The following is a 21,603-nucleotide window of genomic DNA, read 5'->3' on the forward strand; positions in this document are numbered from 1 at the left end:
CCATGATGAATCCTAGTATGATCCTATCTAAGATAGGATCATTCCCCAATATTTCATCATATCCTTGTGCAAGATCTTATCGGATTGCACTAAGATTTCTCGCCTCTGCGGATCGGGTTACTGGATCAGAATCATCCGGACGGATTGGATCTATGAACTTAGGCCACCCGGATGGATTTCTCACCTTCGCGGATCGGGTTACTGGATTAGAATCATCCAGACGGATTGGATCCATGAACTTGGGCCAGCCGGATGGATTCCTCACCTCCGCGGATCAGGTTACTGGATCCGAGTGATCAAGACGGATTGAGTCCATGAACTTGGGCAGTCCGGATGGGCCCTGGACTTGTTGCAAACTTTGACGGATTAAAGAACTGGATGATCCATAACATTTTTAACAACTATCAGGCCGGTCTGCTGCTGGGCCCATACCTGGTCCATGGTCCGAGTAGAATTTGGACTGGAAATATGATGTAGGGTACACATGAGGTCATTGTAGTTTAGTTGAGACATTCAATTATCAATTATCAATTATCAAATCTCCAAAATCTATTATACTTTTCTCCCTCAAGTTCTATAATTCTTCTATTCAATTTTCTTCCTCCTTAAATCTATTCCCCCTTTTGAAGATCTCTGCATCTTTTCTTCTAAATCTCTTTTTATTCCGCATCAATTGGTATCTAAAGCCCTACTTTTTAAATTCTGATCTAGAAAGCGATCCACCACCACCACCACTTCCGCAAACCACCAAAAAAATTTCTCTCAATGGCTGAATATGTTACGAAGAAAGAACTAGTAGACACTATCAAAGACGCTATCAACAAACTTAAGTTAGAATTGAACATTGATTCAAAGTTTGAAGCTATGGAGACGAGACTCATGAATATGTTCAAAGAAGCATTCCCTCACACTAAAGCTTTTGCAAACCCTAACACCACCACTTTCACAAATCCCAAATCTACTTCCGCATCATCCACCACCACTTTCACAAATCCCAAATCTACTTCCACATCATCCACCACCACTTTTGCAAACCCTAGCACCTCTGCAATAATCCATGAGACCATCATTCCTATATCCCCACCGAAAAATTTCCTTACCACTCCAATTATACCTCCACCAACACTAGTTTATACTCTTCAAGAAGTTGAAACTATGAACTAAGAAGATGTTGGTTCTTATGTTGCTTATGAAGATTCCAACTTTTGAAGTCTACAAATTAGACAAAAATATGAGATTTTTCAAAAGATAGAGTTTTTTCAAGAAAGGAAGTGCACACCAACTTTTATCTTTCCATTTTATGAAGATCCGTTTGCGTTGTTCTCTTCTCCAATAGTTACATGTTATTTGAAAAAGCGCGAGAAATATCATAACAAGTGTTGTCGAAAGAAATTCATTGAAAGTTCGTTTGAAGCTTCTTTTGGAGATGTATTTACTTCAAACAAAAGACTACGAAAATTTCACCCAAGAAGTCGAAAGAAACGTTGAAAAGATTGTGAAAATATTATTTTTGACAAAACAATGTTTTTTACTTTTATTTTTTTTCTTATCATAAATTCGAGGTCGACTTTTTCAAAAGAAGGGAAGAATGATGTAGGATTACTAGCCCCACTTTTTTACCATAATTCCTTCTTTTGTGTTAAGATTATTATTTTCAAATTATAATTATTATTTATTAGGAATTTAGAATATTTAGTATTTTCTATTTATAGTTTAATTAGTTTTATTAGTGTAGGTTAGATATAGAAGTGTAGGTTTCTTGGTTGTCAAATATGGCTTATCTATATAAGGAAGCCATTGTAGTTTAGTTCAAGAATTCGATCAATTATCAATTATCAAATTATCAAATTTCTAAAACCTATTATACTTTTCTCCCTCAACTTCTACAATTCTTCTATTCAATCTTCTTCCTTCTTAAATTTATTACCTATTTTGAAGATCTATGCATTATCTTTTTTATTCCCCATCAATGGTGATGAAGGTGAAGATGAAAAGGGTTTGTCATAGAAGAATCCATGAGTGAATTGAGTGGCAAGTTATGTAAAATTGGACAAGATAAGGAGTAGAGAAAGAGTGAGTGATCAGTTTGCTTCCTATAACTGTCTTGAAAAAAGAAGTTGGGAGAAATGCGGGTAAGTTCTTTGGGCCTGTATATACAAATATAGTCCAGCCAGGCCCACGTACAGATAACTAATCTCTACACTATATTATAGCCGGGTTTGTAGGAACCACACTTCTCAACCGAACAGTGTATTTCTAATCTCTCAATTTTAAGATTTTAGAACCACCTCCCTATGTTTATTTAAATTACATCTCTCTTATTTATTAATTACAATTGGCTCCCTAATCTCTATTAAAATTGAATCACCTCCTTCTTCAATAATTGTAGGATAGTCTTCTTAATTTAAAAGCTAAAATTTATGTATAGGAATTGTATATCTTCCCCATTTTTAGAAAATTGTTTCTCTTTTTTTAGTGAAAGATTCACAAAAAATTGTTTCTCTTTAGTTTTTTTAACAATCATTTTAGTTCTTTACAACTTGGCAAACTGATGCGTAGCACAGGACACATGCTAGTTCACCAGAATACCAGATGCACCAACCACAGCGATAGGTACCTTCATTTACATACGTACTGATATGTAAAAATCAATCGGAGTGCACTGGGATATAGACATTAATAAGCACGAGCCTAGCTGCCTGGCCATGAAAATTGAAGTTGCAAGTCTCCAACTTGATTGGAAGCTGGGCTTTGGGCGGTTGGGCTTCAATTTACATTCTCCGACTCAATTGATAATAGTTTTGGACTTGGGCTATAAAATTATCCATCTGGTGACTGATTACTATTTTCGTGGATATTTTCAATTAGGATTGAAGTTCAAACAAACTTGTAATGGGGGAGCCAACGCAGTGCACCCTCAAGTTTATCCTCAATCTTAATAGCTTATACTAGTTCTTCGAATTGTTAACAACTTACTACCATTTGTGAATTCATGTTTTACCGTTTTATCACTTTTCTTCCAACTTTCCAGAAAGAAAACAAAGGGAAAAAAAAAAGGATGAATCAACAAGGCAAGGTTACAGAAATCAGTTTTTGGTCACAAAATTTTTGACGTTGCCGTCTTTGATAATTTTTTAAGTTACTTAAGATTTATGAAATAAATTTCCTAAAGAAATCAAAATCAAAATCAAAGGGGTTAGCGAGACACTTTTCTTCTAAGTGTATCCTGGAACATCATCCCAAATGCAATAAAAGGGATGTTGTGCTAACTAGAAATTGGGCTCTAGACACTTTCTTTAGTGTGTTTTTGTCTAGAAAAAACCAATATTATCTTTTGATTCTATTCCAATTTTAGCAACGTCACTTTTTGGGTGTAATAATTGTTTTTAAAATTTCTTATTTTTCCTTTTTACCCTTTCATTCAATTTCTTCTACAAATAAATAATACTAAAATCTAATGTGCCCAGGCTGTAGGTGTGTGTGTCAATCGAGGCCACTCATCAGGCAAGGGCGCATGTGTATTACTCCAAGATGTACTACAATCAAATAATACAATTGTCTTATAAAAAAAACTATTTGTCTTTTCACAATTTCACAATTTGAATTACATCAAACAAAGCTTAAACATGTTATTCAAAATTATCATAGATGCATTTTAAATTGTTAAAGCTATATTGAAATTAATTGTAATCAACATACATTTTTTCCGTTTTTGAAATTGATGTTTTCCACATTGTTTTGGTCTCTCCAGAAATTCATCTCACTTTTAATTGGAATTTTGTAGATTTCAAATGAATTTTAGTTATTTTGATTAACCCACTACTCTTTTGGTAACTGATTTAGTTCCTAGTTTTTTTTTTATTGGTAGTTGGCTTTTTTAGTTTTGAGTAATAAAAGAGGTCAAAATTATAAAAGTCAGTATGAGACAGATGTCAAATTTCAGTTTTTATAGAAGAAAAACAAAAAAAAGTTTGTTATTTCCTCTAAACTTAAGAAATTTGCATATGTATACCTATACCCAATTTTCTCGTTGTGCTAAAGCATATTACACACCTATCAGGTACCACGTGCACACGCACTTCCTTTCTCAAGTTAACATATCAATCAACCATGAAATTGTGCTAAGTATAATAAGAGCAGGTTTCTTGAAACTGGAAATTTGCAATCGATGAAGGTGAACTGTGAATGTATGACAGTATGAGTAGATTCCAGTACTTGCGTATATGCCGTTACTTAATTGAACAAGGGCAGCTTCCAACTTCTCTTCTTAAATGCCATTGAATGCATTGTTGTGCTTTCTGCCTTTATTTCCCCGCCTTTGACTTGATCAGCACTACATATAATAGTTTTCTTGTGGAACTCTTTCTTGTGCGGGTAACCATCTCAAAATCAGATGCGCATTAATGCTAGGCACTAACACCCATTAAACCCATTGAACATACGTTGAAGTTAAGCTCTTAATTGATGCCGCTAGATTGACTTAGTGTACATGTTCTAACTGGTGTTTTATAGAGTGGCACTCACTCGTCAAAGCAAAAATACACCGATACGTAACTCAATATTTTATTGTGTATCCTATCAAAGCAGCATCGGCATGTCCCTTTATAATGTGAGTGACAGGATGTGAATCATACAATCCTGCTTTGAGGAATGTATTTCCAAATAATTAATTAGTTGACCAAAAAGAACCATCTGTATCTTACTTCACTTTCTTGGAGCATAAAACCATACAAAATTACCAAGTCTTCAATATGAAAAAAAATAATTACATGACAAATGAAGTACGAGTAATGAACTAGACAGTTGAAAGTTGCAATATATGTATGGAACAAACTTGATATGACAAAATCGATTTTGCAATAAAAAGTACAAATTTGTATGTTTTTATCGTTAAGATGGTCTTGAGATCTTTGGTGTGTGTGAACTGTGGACTACCAATTCACACACACCCCTCAAAAACATTTAATGATTAAAACATAAATATTGCACTGTTGATTATAAGAAGATCGATCTTGTCATATGAAGTAGAAAGAAAGGAGAAAGGGATGGAAGAAACAAATTACAAAAATTAAGCTGACAATAAATTTAGCTATTGGCACTGTGGATTATTCCCAGGTCCACCAAAATAAAAATGTGTACCCCATTCATTACTATAAGAACTTTGGATGTCGTAACAATTGGTGTTCTCGGCAAGAGTTGAGATGCCCTGGACCGAGCTGAGGCTGTTATCGGCATCAACAACTTCAAGGTTCCGAAAGTAGCTGGACCGCCCAAACCCATCTTGGGCGAAATGGCCAGAACCCATTTGAGTGGATGTGTGTGCACCATTGGACCGCGAGTTCACCACCTCACCACCCCACTCAACCATGGTTGCGTGATCTGCTAAATGTGTAAATAGCTCTGCTGGCCAATATCCTATTAGTGTGTTTTCACCAAATCCCATCCACCAATTTCCTAGTTTTGGATCCTGTAATGTGGCTAGCATTTCAGATTACTGAAATTGAAATATCAATTTTACCATACTTGATTATTTATTTAAGAAATTATATAAGAAACTAGCTAAGTTGGTTCATGTGTCAGTTGACAACTTTTGTAGTACAGATAGGAGTTTTCAATATCAAAATGTTGTTGTTCTTCTGACAAGGGTGTGGACTTTTGTGTTCAAAACTTCAAATACTAATAACATGAGATCAATCTGTGAAATCATATCTCTAGTAAAATGGAAAAATTCTTAGATGCTGCGCATAGAATTAAGATCGACAAACCTTCCAAATGAGAATGGTGACGTCATATTGATTGCTTGAGACAGATGAGACAGGAGATATAGCAGCTCCAATAGCAATCTTATTGTTGGTTTGTATGAAACCAGCACAAAGAAGGTTGTAGCAGCCCGTTGCTTGGTATGCATCACTCTGTAATATAACAGAGATCCTTATTAGCTTAGTATAACTTAATCGGCTAACAAATGACTCTATGGTAAATAAAGAAATGGGAGCAAAACATTTTATCGTTCACAGTTTCACACTCTCTTAAGAGTGCTTATTTTGAAATAGTTCACTCAACATTTCCAATACGATTTTCCCTAAAAGATGCGTACTTGGGACAATGACCCCCTTTCCCACCTAGGCCAAGGTAACCTTTTACCAACAAGAAAACCACTAAGGTTTGAAACATTCCTTTTCCCACTAGAACAATCGGCTGAATGTTCAAGGGGTTCAAAAACACATTTTGATCAAATATAAATGAAATAATTCATTTTTAAATTGTCAAATAGCACTTCTACAATGGAGCATATTGTCTGCCTGACAGCCTGACTGCCTGACTGCCTCAGTAGTATTAAAACTTGCAACGCAAAATACTCCGTGCACTTTCAGTGTCAAGTAATTATAACTGTGTCATATAAGTTTAACTGTCTATTATATAATTTCCAGCTTTTATCAACCTCTGTCTCATATATTGAAAATGCAGAGAGTGTTCTGCTGCAAGTTGTAACCAAATCTTTGGACAAGGCCACCTGATTCTTCAAAATAAAATAACAAGTAGAGGAAGATAACTGACCGTCCAATAAGTAAATAATCTGGGTCTACTGTCCCCATAAAGCTCCGGACTGACCTGACCAAGAAGAATCACAGCTTCAAAATATGTTCTTAATCAAATCTTTACGGGTTTCAAGGTTCATTAACAACAGTTTAACTTTTCATTGAATTTCAAACATGGGATAATGTGTCACAAATGCACTAGCTCTTGAAGCAAACGAGATGAAATAGAAGAAGTTAAGAACCTGCCAACCAGCTTCTATGCTGTTGAGATCTGAGTCAAATGATCCAGAGAGAACCCAAATCTGTGAAAGACTAAACTCATTCACCACTTCTATTTTTGGATCCCATACATTAATTGTGGCCTTTGCTCCATATATTTCTTGCGATGTTCCCGTGTACGCAATTGCATGCTATTAACACATACACATGTACAGAAAGAAAAATAATAAGAAATTCAAAGCTTGATAATTAAAAAGTACAAAGTTTAACAGCAAGTTGTTAAAGAAATTAACACAATTTTATTTTATTTATATTTTACTTTTTTTTTGCTCTTTCATTAAGTTGAAGAAAACTTGACGCAATTTATTAGGTTCCAGTTCAACACTGACACTAATCAAGGACTATGCTACTGTACATTTTCTTCAATCCTAACACAAATTTAAATTAGTCAAGAAAAAAGAAAAAAAATCGAAGAAAAAAAAGAGAGGATGGAAAAGATACAAACCAGTCTGTAAACTAATTAAGCAAGCCAAAACTATACTGGTACGTGTTCTGAGTTTTATGTAATGACTCTAGGTGACTAGGTAACTGAATATGCAGTCGTCCACCAATGACAAACCCTCTTTTTGTAAACACAATTTGAGCTAGATATATTCCTTTTAACCGTCTCTTCTACTAATCCACAATGTTAATTATATTCTAGTTTGAATATGAACAAGGTAATTATATTGTGAGACCTTCTTCTTAGTTTGTTTTTGAACATACATGTTAATTAACGTACAGGAGAACGAGAAATCACAAACCTCATGTCCATTGCCACTGACCACATCTGGTGCATCAACACGTCTATCAAGATGAAGCCTAGTTGGTTTCTTCCCATAATGATACAACGATTTTGCTCTCAAAACATCATGCACTGAGCTTCTTCTTATTGGAACCGTCCCTTTGGGACACTTATCACCACTTTGATGCCACATTTGCCATGCATGTTCACTCCCATTGTAATTTTTCATCACATTTTCTTCCTTGCTCACTTTAAATCTCGGCCTTTCTGGTGGCAGCCTCTGCTAATCACATAAATCACTTACAATCATGAAAATAAAAGTAAACATAAGACTAATCAAAGAAAATATGATTAGCGTTGTGTGGTCATTATAGTTCAGCTGTACGTGAATAACATATGGCCACATTTGATCTTTCACAATGAACTAGCCCCTTCATAATATTGTCTGCGTGAGCTAGTTTGCTGCGGTGGGTAGGTCAGATTCAAGGTGTAGATGATCTTTATGTACTTCATACTTTTGTATGAAATAATGTTTTTTTTTTTTTTCTTTTTTTTGAGATGAGACTATGAGAGAGAGAGAGAGAGAAAAAAAGAAGAAGATGAGAGTTCTCTTACCTGGATCCTGTGGTTCTTTAAAAGAGGGTGATCTAAAGCTGGTTGTTTGTGTCTGTGAACACAATCTATAATATCTCCATCTGGGCTCTACACAGATCAACGAAAACATAAATAATGACCACATGCAGAAACAAGAATCATATGTGATCACCAGTAATAACATTAATCAGAAATAATTAAGGACAATACCTCAATGGTCTTAATGGCTGGTTTGTTGATTTTGTTCAAGTGTCTGTGAATCCTTTCAAGTCTCAAGCTACTTACTCTCTTATAATTAGTGTAATTCAAAGCCAACACTGCTGTAGAACCTTCAAAGAAAACTATGAATACAATGCACATGACTACAAGAAGAGAGAAAGAAGAGTCTCTCTTTGTTGTCCTTAATGTTTCCATTTCATTCAGTGCCACCAAGAAAAGCTGAGATGTCTACAACACCATTACTAGTAAAAGAACATGACAAAGGGCACAACTAAATCAGAGCCTTGTTAATGGCGGCAACACTACAAACAGTGACACCAACAATGGCAAGAAATTGAGGAAGTTGGCTTGTCTTGGTGTATTGTCTTAATTGCCTTAGAAGGGTAGTGGATGCATGTTCATTAACCTGCACACAACCCCATCAGCTTCATCATCTCATTATCACTATATCTCCATCACCTTTTGAATTCCCACCAGATTGAAACAGTGGCTTCAAAGCATTATAAAAACTTGACCTACCCATGACTACACACCCTTTATTACTCCTTGAATATCCCATCTGCCACCTCAGTATAAGCTTTAAATATAATTGAAACTGCCCATTGTTTTACTTTATTTTCTAAAAATTGACTTTTCTATCGTTATTCCCCACTACTTCACAAGTACGGAATACAAATGTTTTTGAACACATTAACAAATTATGGCGGGTTTTGAACACATATTTAATTGGGTCTGAATAAGATTAACCTTAATTAACACATAAGTATTTCTTCACATTCCTAATGATTAATGATCGATATACACGTTTTGCATTGAGAGAATCATATTTAGGATTGGGTCTGAATAAGATTAACCTTAATTAACACATAAGTATTTCTTCACATTCCTAATGATTAATGATCGATATACACGTTCTTCTCCATTAGCAAGGCTTTACTATTGGAAGTCAACTATCCTACTGCAAAATTGTCTTGTGAAACACTAAATTTTTTTGCTGGCCATTCAATTAATCAGAATCAAAATTTGGCATCAAAGCGTTTTGAAGCGTTAATCTGACTAGTTACAGCCATTGAACAAAATGCCGCAAAAGACATTTTGTTTATAACCTTCAACTCATACTGCATGCCCAACCGTTATTATAAGCGTGACAACAGACAACTAGACAAGGTCATCTAATTGAACATTTGTAACTCATCGTGAAATGGAAACTCATTGGGGGATCCTAGTTTTCTTGCCAAGAATTCACATAAGATACGAAAATCAGTTTCAAAGCAATTGCTTCGCAGTAAGTAGAAGGCTCATATCTATCCTGTAGTCATCTTCGATGCTCACCAATGGATTTCATTCGAGCAACTCTTTTCTGTTTTCTTGTTATCTTTTCCATTTATCTTTTGTTTTCAACTGTGAAGTCTTGGGTTTGCCAAAGTCAAAGGTTTTGTTTGTTCAATTATAAATTGGTAATTGGTTTGGTAGGAGAAACTTCTAATATAAATTCTTGGTTTGAGGCGTGGAGTACACTACATACTTCGGAGAATAAAAAATGCTACCGAAATTCTATGTTTCGTTCTTCAGTGCGCTGTTCACCATATGCACATGGTAGACTGAGGTATTAAGTTGCCAGTTAAATATACAACATTGATAGGAACCAGACTTCCATTATCGATTCTAGCATGCTTCTAAGGCAACATAAAATTTAGCCTGTCCACCTGAAACTACGGAATTGACTCAATACTGACTCAAGATCAAAACACCCATCATGATTTCTGATTGGAACGTCTCATCTCTTTGGGACAGTTACTAATCCATAGTTGTGGAAAGAAATAAGAACAGGGCTTTAGTTTGGTGTTTACATGATTAATTCGTCCACTACTAGACAACACTACTAATAAGTAGCTGGCCACTGCAATAGTAGAACAGTTGAAACTTTTAATACAATTCGAGAAAATCCCCCAAAGCCTATTTGAGGTACTATACAAATGTAAAAAGTTGTCTAATCGATCAAGAAGTCACAACATTTCGAATATGAAAAATTAAATATGACCCACTATAAACCATCTATAGCAACATATTGGCTCCCCGGAAACTGGAGCAAAACATTGTTTTAGAAACATTACATTTCCACCTGTTTGGCAGATTCCGGGTGGTTGGTAACTCGTGTAAAGGGGAGACCACTGGAAACTATTCCCCTCATAAACTATTGGTAAAACTTTTCAAAAAATGAAGGACCTCCATTCTTTGTTAAGTCTCTCCCGATAATCTCACCGGATTGCTCGCCTTACCTCACTCAATCTGGATCGACCCAAGCAACTATATTTTCCGGGTTAAGTTTTCATTTAGAAAGATTTGCTGGGTAAGGGTTTCCAAAATGAAACTTTACAAATTTGCTTGTATTTCCATAATACCAAGCGTACCCATTAATTTTACTTACCCGTTACAACTTATTTTTCCCTCCGAAAAACTCAGTGGCAGAAGAAACACTTTGTTAGTTCACACAAAAACATTACTAAGCAAAATCTAAGTTACACGATTTTCTATTCCGAAATTTCCCAATAAAACAACCTGGACTCATATCATACTCCAATCAATGGTCCCACATTTGGCAAGATTATCTGCATAGAAACCGCTAGGTACTGAACTTGCATCCATACACTTCAAAGAAAGCGAGGATACCCATTGCCCCGTATAGCCATCCAAAAATATTTGTGTTCGGTAAAGTAAACACAAGAAGCTCGTATCAAATGACAAAACGAAGAAACACTGCTATAATACAACAGGATACTTTATCTCTAATACTACCCCAGTTCAAAGACCAATCACCTGAATTCTGTCTGCACAACTATTATCAATATTAAGAAGCAAAATTGACTTCAATACTCTTTCAATCTTAGGTGGCAGAATAACATAACGCACATACCATGCTGTTTTTTTTTCACCCAGTAAAATATTGTTTCTCATTTACACGAAACTGTGGAATGTATTACATGAGTAAGACAAAAGGCTCAAAAATTATCACTACACCTTTTTAGGAACTTTGGGTGGGAAAAAAGAAGAAAATTCTATAAACTCAAATGCCCTCAAAATATATCTATATAGAACAAAATTCCCGCAACTCTACAACATTCAACCAGATGCTGGACTTCAAAATTCAAATGGGAGCCAAAGAACGAAAATGTCAGTCGATCATCATGTCATCTTCACTATCGCCACTCTCGTCACTGCAATTCCATATCCAAGTAAAAGTTGAGCAACTCAGATAAAACTACACAAATAGAATTAAGAAAACAGTACTCCGCCTAATCAACTTTGTATTCTTTGGAGTTATGTTGGGTTTTTCTTGGGTCTACTAAGCTACAGATTCAATGTCAAAGCAACCATTTTTTATTGTTCAAGGGGTTGGTTGCCCCATGTCCCTTGATTTTAGCTTTTTTGGTATCTATACCTCCCTATTAGACTTGTATATGAGTATATGCATATGTATTGGGTTACTTGCACATGATTCTCCATACTAATAAAATCATTTCATCAAAACCATCTAAACCCGACTAGTACTGTTTACACAACAGTCTCATCTCACAGGATGCTGTCCCTGGACGCGACAATATCCTTATTTATCATCAAATATTGCCTGATATAAATCAGAATTTCAAAGGTCGACACAAAAAATATTTTGGGCCTTGGTAATATCAAAAGAAGTAAACAAACAAAAACTCAACGTGGAAACCTTGAAAGAGAAAAACCCAAGTAAGAGCTGAAAACTTAAGTTACATTGACACGGAAATATGCATCTGTATCCGATACGTATACAAATTGTCCAATGCATCAGAATACCAACAGTTGAGGTATATACATACAACATGTGCATGTGTTGTGTGTTGTGTCTGACACAGATATGCAGACACATGTCCGACACGGACTATTTTTAAAATACGGTGTCCATGTAACATAGCTCAAAACTCATCACAACTATGAAAACATTCAATATGATAGGGGACCTTTTGTCTCTTTAAGGCTAGGGTCAGAGACTCGCAGCAAAAAGGGAAAGTGCACTGAGAAGTCCTCCAGTAAGAAGCCCCAGACTTCTTACAAAAATTACCAAAGAAATAGTACATTCAAGAGGGTTCAGGAAGATGTCAATTGGGGCTTTTGCTATTTCATGGGAATCTGTCATCTGGGATGGTTGATGGACCATTGTTTTGTGCATTTCTTTTTCAGCTTCTTCTTCCTTTTATTTTTGTTTGTTATGGTACTGTATAGCTCGGACTACCTTGCAACCACCACTATTCTTTTCTTTAATAGAATGATTGTTTACCTTGTGAAAAAAAAAAAAAAAAAAAAAAAAAATTGGGGTGTGGCACCAGTACAAACTGTACTTTAAAGCACTCAAAAAGCACATATGCCTGTAAACTAATGTTAAAATTAAATATACATTTTTGTCTAATTAGATTGGATCTATTTATTAATATTAATCTATTTCTCTAATCAGGTTTGAGATCAAGAACTTTCTCCTCAATATTCTACATTTTTATACGGCTAAAAAACTAACTTCAGGTCCTGATATCACACCCATAGAGGTCCTAGTGACCAGCGCAGATCTCTCATAAAGCAATGGTCAACAGGTCAGAAATGCTTGAACACCAAAAGATAGTAGTGTACCTGTTCTCAGGAAGTTTCGATAGTCGCCTGGCCTCCAACCCTGTAATAAATTTCTGTGCAGCTTGGACATTATCCAAACCTATAAAAAATATTGAAATAGTAACAAGTTAGCCAACATATGACCTTCTTGACAGACACAAATGCACTTTGCATACATAGACACACACATAGAAAGATATACCTCTTGCCAATTGGAAGACATGCAAAGCACATCGTTCAGCTGCAAGCCGCACAGGAGTATTTCCATCTTTCAAACAATCGGCTAGTACTGGGCCGAAGTTGGGAAGATAAACCATAATTGCTGCAGGATTTTCCTGTAATACAATATTGAATACCCAAATTCAGATAAAATGCTATAATGAAGACCTTAATGTTTACAGAAAACATAGCCAATAAAAGGCACACCTTAGCGATTGCTTTGAGACTAGACAATGCTCTTCGTCTGACTTCACTTGAGTCATCCTGTAAGGCTGATACCAAAAGTGGATAGAGTTCGACTTGAATGCCGTAATTTGAGGCCTCATTTTTACATTGATGTAATATAAGTCTTCCTAAAGCTTTTGTTGCGCTCTCACGAATAGGGAACTGTTTCAAACATATGAACGTGAATACAAAAAATGCTAAAACCAAAGGAAGCACTTCTTACTGAGAAGACATACCTTATCATCTTTAAGAATATCTTTTAGCTGATCTACAATAGATGGAAGCACTGAAGACAGGTTAACTCCAGTAGGATGATGTCTCAACAAAGAAGAAATTGTTAGGATGGAGCCATGCCGAATAAACCAGGTTGCAGATGACAGTGAACTTGAAAGCATTCGCAAAAGGTCAAGGAGCTCGCTGTCCTCCAGGTACTACAATTACAACATAAGCGAGCTATCTATCGTCAAGCAGTAATAGAGACTGAAGATTAACTACTGGGTTTATAACCTATCAGATATAATAAATAATCAAGTTAAAGATAAAGATAAAGGGGATAATCATTTGAAATGTACCTGCGACATGGTGCCTAATACTCTTGCAGCACAATTACGAATTTGATCATCGTCAACATGTATCAAATCTTTAAGGATTAGGACAACACGTGTTTTAGTTGCAGCGCTCACACTCTTTCCAGCATGCTTTATTACACCTTTCAGAGCAGTTAAGACAGCCTCCCGAACCCCACCATCCGATGCCTAAACTTATTGTGTAAAGTCAGCAGTAGATGGTCCAAAGTTAGTATGTAAAGTCAGTATGATTTACCAAAAAGAGATAGAGAAACAGAAAGCAATACCTGTAAATTAGTTAGGAGGTCACTAACTAACGGGTCAACACGACTACTCAGGGCACTAAGCTTTCCAAGTGCAAGAGCTGAGGTTGAACGAACATTCCTACATTGGAAATAGCTCAAATATTGAAAACCATCATAAATAATTTGAATTCCAATTTTCTGCAATTAACACAAAAGTTGTGTCCAAAGTTTGGACATATATTTCACCAAATAAAGCATTATCTTCAAGTTTCATTGGGGCTTTACTATCACTGTGCAATCTATGTAAACTACAAAGCATGTTAGTAGAGAGAAAATTTGGAAGGAAGCTATGCACACATCGTGAAGAATGATGAGCACATGTTTCTTCTCCAATAACACGTGTAGCATGACAAGTAACAGATGCTCAAACAACAAATAAAGAAGAAGACGGGGGATGACACATGGCAGAACGTCGACATGTACTAGGTAGCATGCCACGGTATTTCTCAAAAGACATGCTAAAAGTTTCAGACCAATGTGTTTGAGGCACACCAACCATGAGCGCATTCATATGGTTTAATCACTTCAAGTAATTGCGTATAAAATATATGTTCTAAAAAACTAGTATTTTTCCTTCTTAATATCCTTCTTGAATGTACTCAAAATTGCTGCTTTTTAATGTAGAGAAGTGCAGGTGATTACTTTATGGATCACAGACTCAAGGCCAACAAGAAAAAACTACTTAACGTATATGTGCTTTTACGGGATTGACTGAACAATTTTAGAAGAATAAATAACAAGACAAACAAATTGAACAAAGCAACAAAAAGTTTATACAATATGCATAGAATATAAAGGGTTACAGTACTAGGCCAATCACTCCAATAAGTGATAACATCTTACGTTCCAAAAGTATTAATACTACGAACATTTTTTATTTCTATTTTTTTCAAAAAAAAAAAAAAATAATAATAATAGTAATACAATGAATATCTTGTAAACCCACCTTGCATTATCCTGCAGGCACTTGATGAATGTTGTCTGAAGCTGGGGAAGGAAAGGCTTAAGTGCCACTCCGCCCTTCTTAATTATGATGCATAAAGTAGAGAGAATGGCACTCTTCACCTGCCAAGGGAATCGATCCCCTATGATCCGAATGAGAGGCCTGTAATAGAAATCATGAAATGAATATACATAGAAAGGAAAATTGACTGCACCTATCTAATATACCTTTAATCTGATCTTAAAATGATGTATAAACCATTCCAAAATGTTAATTAAACTGTGATTCATCATAAGTGTGATACAATTACTTGACTATCGTTTAGAAAGGTAGAATATGCTTTTACATTTAGTGAAAGATTCAATTGTCTCATATGACATAAAACCAACCAATCCAAACAAAAGTACACATACATCATGTCATACCAATCAGAATAACAAAACTCAAACTAAAGTGAGAAGAATTTTTGGGAGTTATATTAAGAACATGCAAATTATATTTAAATTCAGGGTCATGGTTACCTCAAAGGCTCAAAGTATTTCAAATTCTTGAACTTTAAGCTTAATTAGTTGTCATACTCTCGTAAAAAGATACGTAAATGATCATGACTGAGATTGACTTCTAAAATTCAGTTATTTAAGTGGAATAAAAAATAAAAACCAACATCATCTACTAAATGCAATTGTTTAAATACCCTGTTATGGGAACCACAAACTCTTTCAGTGCTTGCTCACTAGTTACTTCAATTAATTCCCCCAAACCCTGTGCAGCTTGCTCTCTGAGTTCTGCTGAGCCACTTATTAGACCCTGAAATAATAATAAGAATATTTGAATTTGACATGAAACAATAAACATCAAATAAGAAATGCATGAAAGAACGGAGAAGTAAAGAATTGAAAGAGCCAGTGTAAGGAAAGCAAATAAATATGGGATTAGTAATATGCAAGTGGACAAATATCTTAACGTATACAAGAATTTACCGCTAACTTGCTAAAATCTTTTCAAAGCAATTTAACTTTATTGAATGATACTTGAAAAATCAACCACATCAACAATTTCCATATATTTATACTCTTCTTATATTTAAAACTTTATTCCTCATCCCCCTTTTCCCTGGTGAAGGTGGGAAGCAAACCCAAGAACTTGGCTGAAGACACCTTCATCAATCGCATCAACAATCCAAAAAGCAAAGATTATGAACGTGTCTCTCTCATCAGTGGATTGTCAAGTATACAATAAAGGTTAATCTACAAGTTATTAAGTCTCAAACGAGAATATGCTCAAACCTGAAGGAAAACAGGAAGTAATGGCTGAAGACATTTAGGAAGGCAGAATCCTGGTATAAGTACTGGTCCTCCCTGCAATGGAACAAAAGAAGAAAACAAATTAATTGAAAGCCAAGTTAAACTTTGACAACAGAAAGTTATACCTGACAGTTAAACTAAAGGGCTGAAAGACTAACCTTTCTTTTCCTCCGCTCCTTATCTCTAGACGTAGATATAGCATCACGGACTAGCTTAATGTATGATGGAAGAACTTCCCTTGGAACTGAGCCAAGAACCCTTGACAAAGCTTCCCAAGCAACCTGTTAATAACCGGGACATATTGAAGATGCAGTACAAAAACCATCTCCAAACAGAAGCTGCTATTACATTTCATGAAAGTAACATTTACATAAACTTACCGCGACAGTAGCTGGGTCGGAATCACTTAATAATATAATTAGGGTGGAGATCATATTTGGGGCTTCATCAACCAAATATAGTTTGCTGTTTTTGAAGAAGTAGCCTATAAGATATGAAGAACCTCTTCTAATCAAAGCCTGAGACAAAGAAAAAAGATCATACAAGAGCAGTTAAAAACATAGATAAAACAACAAAAAATGAAATTATACTACAACCAAGATAAAGAGTCAACACACCTGGTTATCGCCAAGACCTTTAAGAAGCTCTGAAATTAAGGATTCGATGCCTTCTTCATCAATGACCAAGACAACAGTTTCTGCAGCCTTCTTCGCTAATTGTTGAACACCCTGGACATATTAATATTTTGTAAGTACAACCAGACTCTAATCCAAAGATTTGGAAATAAATCACACGTACCACACTTGTGCTCGTATATATGTAGCAGGGTGGAATTGTTTCCAGTGAAAAAAAAAGCCTATTGACTACAAAGAAATCTGCACAGGTAATAATTCAAATATACAAAGCTCCAGTAGTCCCTAGTCATATGTGCCACCTTCCAAAAGCTACAAGAATATGCTGTGGCTAGAGGATGTTATGCATAGAATTCTTACTAGGGGTATACAAGGAGTTTCGCCTTTTGGCTATATTTTTCTGTTTGTTTTCTCCTTTCTCGTGTTCCTGTAGGTTTTGTCGACCTACTTTCCTTCTGGTCTAATGAATACTTTCCTTTAATGAGAAAGAAAGTACATGTTGTAGCTACATATAAATTTGACTGAAACAGATTCTATTTGGTTGACACACTAAGAACTTTTAGAATTAGCTGGTTTTTATCCATGTTACATGGACATGCCATATTTTAAAAATGGTCCGTGTCGGACACATATCAGACACATTTTGTATGTGATATACCTCAATTTTCAATACTTCACCATGTCGGCCACAGACACACACATATCCGTGTCAATGTATCAAAGTTTCTGATGCGAGGACGCCATAGATTATCATGTGCACAGCACATGCATAATGCTACAGCTAGAGTTTATCTTTTATTCTATTTCTATTTTGAATCCTTAGTTAATTAGAATTAAACTAGCTTCTATTTTAGTTTCCCAAGTTCTATTATGATTAGGATTTGTTAACTAGTTCTCTATATAAGCAGATGTAAACCTTAAGATTTTCAGACTTGATTATTATTATTGAATTAAGAGAATTCGTTTTTCTATTCAAACACTAGTTTTTGGGTATTTCCATAAACTTTCATTGGTGTTTATCATTGAAGATTGCTTCCTCCTTCGAGTATACATCAGTTTCTTACGGATATCGTCTCCTCACCACACAGATAATCTCTATTACAAATCAGATTATTCCAGAATGTATAATCAAACTATATGTCTCCTTCAATTTCCGGTGAATATGGATGGTCTACAATTCTTCACTTTGTAGACTACTTTTGATGGGTGCACAAAACTTGGACATGGCTTCCCTTTTGTGGAGATGCATATATTGTTAGGGAAAAAATCAGCCAAATCAAAATTTCTTGCTGTCACGATCACGAGTTTGTGTGAAAAAGTTGCCACTACTTCCCAGAATCTCCCTTAATATATAGACTAAAAATGTTAACAACATAGAATGCAGTCAACAAACTACATACTAAGAACTTAATGCAGAATTCAGAGAAAAAGCTTGGTATACAGTATGCAACTCGATACAAGAAAAACCCATTTCAAGACTAACATTTCCTTTCAATCGCTTACGTCCAGTGGACATGTGAATTTAAACGTTATTAAAATATGTATGCCTCTCCAGTTGAAAACCAATCAATAGGGGGGGAAAAAAACTTGTCGGGGGACATATCATAAATATGTAATACTGTAATAGTTACATACCATGTCGCTATCACCCATAGCTGACAATAACGCTGGAAGAATGGTTCCAAGGTGGAAATTAAGGCCAGGTCCCGCAACCTCTGCTAAGGCTCCGAGAGCGTGTACATTAAAGGCGCTGAAAATTGATAAAAAGCTATAAGAAAGGTGAAAAAGAATAAAGTTCTAAAATCAATAAGCAACCAGAATGAAGTACAAAGAACTTACGAAAGAGGAGGCTGGACCAATTTGGGCAGGATATGAGGCAGGATGGCAGCAGTCCTGACACTAGAGTTGATAATGGAAGAACTTTAGCCACAACAAGTAAATCACTATGTTTGTATATTATGATGGCACATGTGGCATACCTTAATATTTGCTTGAGTCCGTCAAGCGCTGTATCAGAGGTTTCACTGTCTTCCAGAGCATGAAGAAGTGTTGGAACAATTTCATCAATAGCTTGCATCCCTGCACTCTGCATAAACGAAATTAATTACTTTACTTATGTATACCCATGTTGGAAGATAAAAAGACACCTTCAAAAAATACTAAAACAGATAGGCACCTTGTAAAGAGTACTGAATGCGAGAGCAGCAGACTCGCGAACTTCCGGCGTGCTGAAACAAAAAATCACGTACATAATATTTCATAGAAAGAAATTAAGACTTGAATAATTGAATTCAAATAGGTGAAGGGGAGGAGAAACAGAAACCTCGTGCAAAATATAAGGAAAAAACAAACCTATCACAAAGGGCAGTCCGAATTGTTGGGATCAGCTGGTCCATAAAAGTCAATAGCTGATTCTTTCCAGCACTAGCCATCACTTCACTTAGACCAATGCATACACCCTGCCACCAGATCATTGGTGAATATGGAGAATAGATGGGGTTATGCATATATCGATACGTACCACAACCCACATTAGCAGTTCTTTTTTTGAATGAATCAAATAGCATATCTCTACTTATGAAAACGGGAATAGTTAAAACAGCAAGTGAAAACAGCACCAATTTGATAAGACTAGCTAATTGAAAAAACATCATGCCATCAGAATCTATGCAACTACTAATCCATTCTGCATCATTTATTAGCTTATATTCAAAATTACTCGTGCTTACGCAACATTATCAGAGCAATGTAATAGAATTCACAATATACTCTTTCATGGATAAAAGATCTCACTTGTCTTCTTCCAGTATTTGCGTCTTTTAGCCCTTTTGACAAAATGGGAATAATCAACGGAAGGACTCTTTCTCCGAGCTTCCGGACAAGCTCACCTAGAGCTCTTCCAGCCACCTAGAAATTATTTGAAAATTTAGTAATGCTTAAAACACAATAAGTACCCATTTCAGAGCTACAAAATAGAATAAAAACATGCTTACCTGCCGCCTTTCAGGAGATGATGAGGCAAGAGAACTAATCAGAGTGTTCATTAAAACTGGCATTATCTCCTTTAGAGTCTTTGGAGTATTTGCTACAACAGTCTTCCACACATGTATGGCAGCCTGAAAAAGTGTAGTAGAATAAGTAAAAAGATCATCTTTAGCAGTACTGATAATTTAATCCATGAGTAGTGTTTTACGAACAAAAATGCTTGTGAAGTAAATGTATAGATAGCAACAAACAGAATAACAATGTAATACCTGCCGTACTGATAAGCTGACATCAGTCCGAACCATATAGACTGCAGCAAGGACTTCATTACGCTTATCCCTCCCCAGTACCTCAATGATAGCACGCCCCTGCGCTTCAGTACTTGCACCTTCATCATCACTGCCACCTTCAAGAATTGCTTTTCCAGAAGTTCCAGCAACCTGGACAACTCACAAATACCAGAAAGTAATTTAGAAACAAAACCAAATAAATTTGAGACACATTTGAATAAGACCTACCTTGAACAGCAGATCACCCAAAAGTTCAACAGAACTTTGTCGAATACGCCAGTTATCATTGAAAATACCATCTTCAACAGCTGGAAGGAGTAGCGGTAGAGATCTAATTGAAACAGAAAATACAAACAGGAATTTATCAGTATCAACCCGCAAGATGATATTTTATAAGAAAACAACAGAGGACAGGAATCTATGATTCACAGACGTTGTTGCATAATGCTCCACTAAAACATGCCCAGCACTGAGTGCAGCATCACGCACTGATTCATTCTCATCAGCAAGACCTGTAAAAATATTATTACAAGTATGTAAAGCATGGGATGACAGCTGAGTACACACAAGTACAAAGCAGAGGAACTGCACATACCATCCAAAATGGCAGGGAGCACTTGTGGCAAATAATTTTGGAAGCTGATGCCTAATGACCTTGGAAAGTACTACATACAAGTTTTCATTACAAGAATGTTAGATATTTCATGGGAACAAAACCATTGAAATATGGATAACAATTTTTAAAAGTAAATTGGTGAATTGTTACCTTGAAAAGTGTTAAATACCCATCCCGTACAGATGCCCTTTGATGAGAACAGTTGCGAATAATATCTGGTAGTACATTCTCAAAATACTCCTTACCAAGGGCAGCTAAAACCTTAAGACAAATTTCTAACAGTCAGTGTACCTCAGCAGAAAACTAAAGCAACTAAAATTGAAGGACAGTATGTATCACAGCAATTTTTACTTAAGTTACATTGACAGTGTTACATGTGCCTGTATCCAACATGGTTATGAAGTGTGACACGGTGAAATAACAAATTTTCAGGCAATATACATACAATGTGTCCGTGTGTCCGACACGGACATGGGATACGTATCCGACACAAATTATTTTTAAAATATGTTTTAAAATATGGCGTGTCCT

The 21,603-nt window shown here is 35.7% G+C and overlaps 2 protein-coding genes across 3 annotated transcripts in view; both read right to left on the reverse strand.

The window, feature by feature from the left end:
• Window positions 1–4,674: 4,674 nt before the first annotated feature.
• On the reverse strand, window positions 4,675–8,775 carry LOC147506518 (protein neprosin-like). 2 transcript variants are annotated; one of them, XM_086558638.1, is made up of 7 exons: window positions 8,347–8,775; window positions 8,158–8,244; window positions 7,562–7,822; window positions 6,782–6,949; window positions 6,559–6,612; window positions 5,766–5,912; window positions 4,675–5,467 (listed from the first exon to the last, which is right to left on the reverse strand). In XM_086558638.1, the coding sequence occupies exons 1-7, from the start codon at window positions 8,548–8,550 to the stop codon at window positions 5,090–5,092; spliced, it is 1,299 nt and encodes a 432-aa protein (XP_086414764.1). In that variant the 5' UTR covers window positions 8,551–8,775; the 3' UTR covers window positions 4,675–5,089. The 2 variants fall into 2 exon arrangements, with proteins under 2 accessions (XP_086414764.1, XP_086414763.1); XM_086558637.1 differs by having other exon boundaries at window positions 7,562–7,825; window positions 8,347–8,732.
• A 2,402-nt stretch (window positions 8,776–11,177) lies between these two features.
• Window positions 11,178–21,603, reverse strand: part of LOC147506519 (protein ILITYHIA-like) — a 36,882-nt gene continuing 26,456 nt past the window's right edge. The window contains 25 exon segments of the mRNA XM_086558639.1: window positions 11,178–11,570; window positions 13,009–13,087; window positions 13,190–13,322; window positions 13,414–13,593; window positions 13,668–13,862; window positions 14,004–14,186; window positions 14,285–14,381; window positions 15,249–15,407; window positions 15,940–16,052; window positions 16,532–16,603; window positions 16,708–16,830; window positions 16,930–17,067; window positions 17,167–17,277; window positions 18,817–18,931; window positions 19,021–19,080; window positions 19,161–19,267; window positions 19,358–19,409; window positions 19,534–19,640; window positions 19,975–20,088; window positions 20,175–20,297; window positions 20,436–20,606; window positions 20,685–20,787; window positions 20,890–20,968; window positions 21,052–21,121; window positions 21,223–21,333. Of these exon segments, the coding sequence (XP_086414765.1) occupies window positions 11,528–11,570; window positions 13,009–13,087; window positions 13,190–13,322; window positions 13,414–13,593; window positions 13,668–13,862; window positions 14,004–14,186; window positions 14,285–14,381; window positions 15,249–15,407; window positions 15,940–16,052; window positions 16,532–16,603; window positions 16,708–16,830; window positions 16,930–17,067; window positions 17,167–17,277; window positions 18,817–18,931; window positions 19,021–19,080; window positions 19,161–19,267; window positions 19,358–19,409; window positions 19,534–19,640; window positions 19,975–20,088; window positions 20,175–20,297; window positions 20,436–20,606; window positions 20,685–20,787; window positions 20,890–20,968; window positions 21,052–21,121; window positions 21,223–21,333 (2,838 nt within the window). The 3' untranslated portion in view covers window positions 11,178–11,527.

This window comes from Coptis chinensis, chromosome 4 (genome assembly GCF_015680905.1).
Source record: "Coptis chinensis isolate HL-2020 chromosome 4, ASM1568090v1, whole genome shotgun sequence".
NCBI lineage: Eukaryota > Viridiplantae > Streptophyta > Magnoliopsida > Ranunculales > Ranunculaceae > Coptis > Coptis chinensis.

Bases quoted from the DNA above. Each gene is read 5' to 3' on its own strand.
- LOC147506518 (XM_086558637.1), bottom strand. From the start codon at position 8,550: ATGGAAACATTAAGGACAACAAAGAGAGACTCTTCTTTCTCTCTTCTT. The intron at 7,826-8,157 runs GTAAGAGAACTC...TTATGTGATTAG, and splicing joins TAAAGAACCACAGGATCCAG to CAGAGGCTGCCACCAGAAAG. The intron at 5,913-6,558 runs GTCAGTTATCTT...GTTATATTACAG, and splicing joins GATTATTTACTTATTGGACG to AGTGATGCATACCAAGCAAC.